Consider the following 5,747-nt stretch of genomic DNA (forward strand, 5'->3'; position numbering starts at 1 on the left):
AGACATATTTGGTGTCCAAGTCCGTGGCCATCCAGAACTTGATCCCAAATTTGTCTGGCTTGGTTGCGATATACTGTGTGAATGGACAACGAACCTTGGTAGGGAACAGCTGTTCATCTATGTGTTCTCCTGGAGTGAAACTATCTCAGCCACTTCACAAGCGCATGGCACAACATAGAAGAGCCACCTCCACAGGACAAAACTCAGCAGTTTATCTGCATCTTAAGGATAAAGGTCACTCTTTCGAGGATGCCAATGTTCACATTTTGGACAGAGAGGACAGATGGTTTGAAAGAGGAGTGAAAGAGGCCATCTATGTCCACTGTGAGCGACCATCTTTGAACAGAGGCGGTGGTTTACGACACCAACTGTCTGCCATCTATAATCCAGTTTTGAGATCCCTCCCCAGACGCCTTAACGCCCACTCACATCCTGGGTCATCTGATCTCAGGAAATCACATGATAGGGTGGGACCAGGTTTCACAATGAGCTCACCCGAAACCCTGGCTGATTAGGTCCCACACCCGCTTTCACACCTTGGCTCATGTGATTAGAGGATCACCAGGGGGTCCTTTGTCCCTCTTTGGGGGGATACTCCCACTGGGTTTAAATCTGGGACTCTCAGCCATTTGACCTTAGAACTGAAGAAGCTTCTCGGATGAGAGGTGAAACGTCTTCAAGCAACTTAAAGAAGTCCAGACGCTTTTCTTTGCAAACTCCTTTGACTACGATGACCTGGATGACTGAGAACCTTCACAGCCATACACTGTTTCTTTTCCTGCACTGTGGTAGAACACCTTCAAGCTACCTCTGATGCTCATAGTTGTGCTTCCTTGCTATGTTTTTTCATGCATACACAACTCATTTACCTATATTCTCTCAATATTATCAGCACTTTACCAGTCATAGTTCCTACATTTAGTCTGTATTCTCATCTGCACATGGATGCCTCTCCTTATCTCTCACTGCGCTTGAACATGCCTTCCCCCTCCCTTCTTCCGCAGGCTTGAGGTCAGCACTAGGAGGGGACTGGATTGTGACCCTCTTGTGGCTGCATTTGTCCCAAGTAGTGAAGATTATCTGAAACTCAGTTTGTAGAGCAATCTGTAGTCTGAACTTTGGGCTCACAGGGATTACATACACTGACCTTATTATTTAAAAATGAACATTCACAAGGTGAACAATAGGGGATATGTGACAGGAAAGGAGGAAAAGCAGAAAAGGTCCACTTTAAACATAATGAAAAGTGAATTTGAAATAAAATCATTTTCTTTTCTTTCTCACTCAGAGTGCAGACATGTCTGCTGCCAGCTGTCTTCTATCGAAAGATCGATTTCTGTGCTCCATCTGTTGGGATGTCTTCACTGATCCAGTCTCCACACCATGTGGACACAACTTCTGCAAAAACTGCATCAGTCAACACTGGGATATTAGTGAGAGGTTTGAGTGCCCCATGTGTAAAAAGGTGTTTGAGACCAGACCTGAGCTGCACATCAACAGTTTCATCTCTGACATGGTTTCTCAGTTCAGACGTGAAGCTCAGCAGAAAGTCAGCAACAGCAACTCAGAGCAACAAGCTGCCAAACCAGGAGAAGTTCCCTGTGACATCTGCACTGGAATCAAACTGAAGGCCCTGAAGTCCTGCCTGGTGTGTCTGGCCTCCTACTGTCACACTCACCTGCAGCCTCATCTGACAATGAAAGGTCTGAAAAGACATCAGCTGATCGATCCTGAGGAGAACCTGGAAGGCAGGATATGTATAAAGCACGATAATCCTCTGGAATTGTATTGTAAGACTGATCAGACATGTGTCTGCATGGTCTGCTGTGTTTTTGACCACAAGACTCATGAGTTTGTTCCTCTGAGAGAAGAATATGAAGGAAAGAAGGCAGAACTGGTCAAGACTGAAGCTGAAATTCAACAGATGATTATAAAGAGACTACTTAAGATTCGAAAGATCAAAAAGTCAGTGAAGATGAGTAAAGATGCTGCAGACAGAAAGAAAGCAGAAGGTGTTCAGGTCTTCACTGCTCTGAAGGAGTCTGTTGACAGACGTCTGAATGAGTTCATAAAGGACATCGAAGATAAACAAGAATCTACAGAGAAACAGGCTGAAGGTTTCATCAAAGATCTGGAACAGGAAATCTCTGAGCTGATGAAGAGAAGCTCTGAGGTGGAGCAGCTCTCACGCTCTAAAGACCACCTCCACCTCCTCCAAAGATTCTCATCCCTGAAAGCTGATCCAGCCACCAAAGACTGGACAGAGGTCAGATTCCATCCACCATCATATGAGGGGACTGTGGTGAGAGCTGGGGTGAGAGCTGTTAGTCAACTGAAGGAGACACTCAATAAAGAAATGAAGAAGCTCTTTGAGGCTGAGCTGAAGAGGGTCCAGCAGTATGCAGTGGATGTGACTCTTGATCCTAATACAGCACATCCGAAACTCATCCTGTCTGATGATGGAAAACAAGTACACTGTGGTGAAGAGGAGAAGGATCTTTCAGACAACCCAGAGAGATTTTCTGAATTTCCCATTGTTTTAGGAAAGCAGAGTTTCTCTTCGGGCAGATTTTACTTTGAAGTTCAAGTAAAAGACAAGACCAAATTGATGTTAGGAGTGGTCACAGAGACAGTCAACAGGAAGGAAAAATTCACGGTTGAACTGAACCGAACGAAAGGTTACTGGATTGTAGGAGTATATGAAAATAAATATATAGCTCTTGAGGACCTTCCAGTCTGTCTTTCCCTTCAGTCAGATCCTGAGAAGGTGGGGGTGTTTGTGGATTATGAGGAGGGTCTGGTCTCCTTTCATGATGTAGATGATGCAGCTCTTATCTACTCCTTTACTGGCTGCTCCTTCACTGAGAAACTCTACCCATTCTTCTGTCTCTGGAATGTTGATGATGATGGTAAAAACTCTACACCTCTGATCATCTGTCCTGTGATGATGGGTGATGGTGATGAGGATGATGATGATGATGACGATGACCATGATAAGTGATCATCATCTGTTCTGTCAATCAGTCAGTCAGATATTGGACTGCAAAACTAACACCAATGGAAGATGGACAAGAAAAGGTCAAAGCCATCAGGTGCTTCAGTTTAGAAAAAAAAAGAGAAAAGGAGGTGAAACGAGAAAAAGATAAATGTAGGCAGATGTGTCATGTGTGGGTAATGACATGTGTCCTGAAACAAGATAGCATTAATTAGTAGGGATCTAAGGAGCTTGGAAAGAAAAGCGTCTGGACTTCTTTGAGTTGCTTGAAGACGTTTCACCTCTCATCCGAGAAGCTTCTTCAGTTCTAAGGGTCAATGGTGGAGAGTCCCAGATTTAAACCCAGTGGAAGTTTCCCCCCAAAGAGGGACAAAGGACCCCCTGGTGATCTTCTACCTAATCACATGAGCCAAGGTGTGAAATTGGGCGTGGGTCCCAATCAGCCAGGGTTTCGGGTGAGCTCATTGTGAAACCTGGCCCGACCCTATCATGTGATTTCCTGAGGTCAGATGGCCCAGGATGTGAGTGGGCGTTAAGGCGTCTGGGAAGGGATCTCAAAACTGGATTATAGATGGCAGACAGTTGGTGTCGTAAACCACCGCCGCTGTTCAAAGAAAGCTGCTCACAGTGGACGTAAATGGCTTCTTTCACTCCTCTTTCAAACCATCTGTCCTCTCTGTCAAAAATGTGAACGTTGGCATCCTTGAAAGAGTGACCTTTGTCCTTTAGATGCAGATGAACTGCTGAGTCTTGTCCCGTGGAGGTGGCTTTTCTATGTTGTGCCATGCGCTTGTGAAGCGGTTGTTTGGTCTCTCCGATGTAGAGGTCTGGGCATTCCTCGCTGCACTGTACAGCATACACCACGTTTTTAAGTTTGTGTTTAGGAGTTTTGTCTTTCGGGTGAACCAGTTTCTGTCTGAGTGTGAAACTCCCACTGGGTTTAAATCTGGGACTCTCCACCACTGACCCTTAGAACTGAAGAAGCTTCTCGGATGAGAGGTGAAACGTCTTCAAGCAACTCAAAGAAGTCCAGACGCTTTTCTTTCCAAGCTCCTTAGACTACGATGACCTGGATGACTGAGAACCGTCACAGACAATTAGTAGGGATAGTGATAAACTTCTGTTTACCTTTGTTAGCCACTTGGTTATGATAATAAACAGTAGGCAGACAGTAGATACTGATGTTGCTTATTGAATCTTTTGGACTGTGTTCAGCACAATATTAATTAGCCATTAATTGGAAGAGGTTTATTATTGATTTGTCTCCTCTACGAATTATAATGGCTGTTTGTTAGAGGTTTGCATACTATGCATACTATCGCTCTCTCTCTCTGTCTTTCTCTGTGTGTGTGTGTGTGTGTGTGTGTGTGTGTTTATCTGTTTAAATTCAGTATCGTTCTGACAACAGTTTTCACAATAAAATATGTCAATGCACAATCCTTGATATGTTTTATGTGTGTGTGTGTGTGTGTGTGGGAGGGAGAGGTGGGGGACGCACCAGAGTGAGTGTTCACCCAGGGCACCAAACAGGCTAGGACCGTCCCTGTGTGGAAGCATATTAATGTCAAAAGTCACACCACAAAAACATAATCATGAGCAAATAATTTTATGTCACCACATTTTCAGATTATACTTTTCAGGAGCCGCAGACAAACCAGGAAACAAACACTGGATATATCTGTGACATTTGTGTGGTTCAAATACAGTCTGTCAGTTTAAGTTAACGAGAATCTTGCTGTCTTCATCATTATTCTTCTAAAATTTTATTACTCTGATTTGATTTCAGCATTGTTGCCTGCGGACTAAAGCATGTAGTTTACAGTGTCCGCACTCAAAGTGAGTCCAGTCCACTAGTGCCGCCTGTGGCCATGTGTCATAGCCTACAAGCAGAGTAACTTGTGACACATCTGCACCTGGCTCTGTCAGCACATTGAGTAGAGGCTGAGTGGCTGCACTCACACCTGAAGCATTCAAATCGACCCACAAACATGTTTAAATATTCAATGCCAGTACATTGAATTATCAAGACTAAAATCAGTCATTAAGAATGAATCATTTATTTCTGTTAATTTAAAATGTGTAACATAGTTAATCGCCTTCTGCAATCCGGTCTTTAAGTGATGACGTGATGAATCCTGCTTCCAGGCCCAAAGTAGTTTGCATTCAATAAGGCTGTTTTGTTTTTAACATGTTTTAATGCTTTGTATCTTGTTCTATTTAATCTCAACAAGCCCCTAAAAACAGCCAGTGGTCACTCTCAGCTTCTCTCGGTTTTTATTACCGCTAATCACTTTAGAGCTCAGTTTTTAAACCCTTACAATGTAACTACAGCCCAGCCCATGCAGCAGTATATTATTGACTAACCTTGTATTGTGGATGGATTATCTCAGTTGTTCTCCTGACTGACGATTGGTCCGTTTACAGCATCCTGCCATGCGATTGCATTTGCCCCTAACCATTGGGAACCCTCACATGAACTTTTATCGAGTGGAAAAAAGTCCTCCGTTCGTTAGCGTTCGTCCTCCAGCTTTACTGTTTATGTTATGCTAACATAGCTTTGTCGTGCTAGCGATCACTTAGCACAAAATATATACCAGCTGGCCCAACTTCAGTAACCCTACAAACATCACTGCTGTTTACTTTCCTGTCTTCATTTATGTTGGAAGTGATAGCAGAGCTGTACGTTTTAATTTGTTTCCTAAATCCCTCAGTCTGAACATGGTATATTATATTTAGAGGGAAGCAAGTGAGC

The 5,747-nt window shown here is 43.6% G+C and overlaps 1 protein-coding gene across 1 annotated transcript; it reads left to right on the forward strand.

The window, feature by feature from the left end:
- The first annotated feature begins 1,297 nt into the window (after positions 1–1,297).
- Positions 1,298–3,001, forward strand: LOC116320911 (zinc finger protein RFP-like). Its single transcript, XM_031740646.2, has one exon. It carries the CDS (start codon positions 1,298–1,300, stop codon positions 2,999–3,001), a length of 1,704 nt encoding a protein of 567 aa, XP_031596506.1.
- The last annotated feature ends 2,746 nt before the right edge of the window (positions 3,002–5,747 follow it).

Source organism: Oreochromis aureus, linkage group 23 (genome assembly GCF_013358895.1).
Source record: "Oreochromis aureus strain Israel breed Guangdong linkage group 23, ZZ_aureus, whole genome shotgun sequence".
Classification (NCBI taxonomy): domain Eukaryota; kingdom Metazoa; phylum Chordata; class Actinopteri; order Cichliformes; family Cichlidae; genus Oreochromis; species Oreochromis aureus.

What these genes read in the sequence shown, in the direction of transcription:
- LOC116320911 (XM_031740646.2), top strand. Translation starts at nt 1,298, where the DNA reads ATGTCTGCTGCCAGCTGTCTTCTATCGAAAGATCGATTTCTGTGCTCC.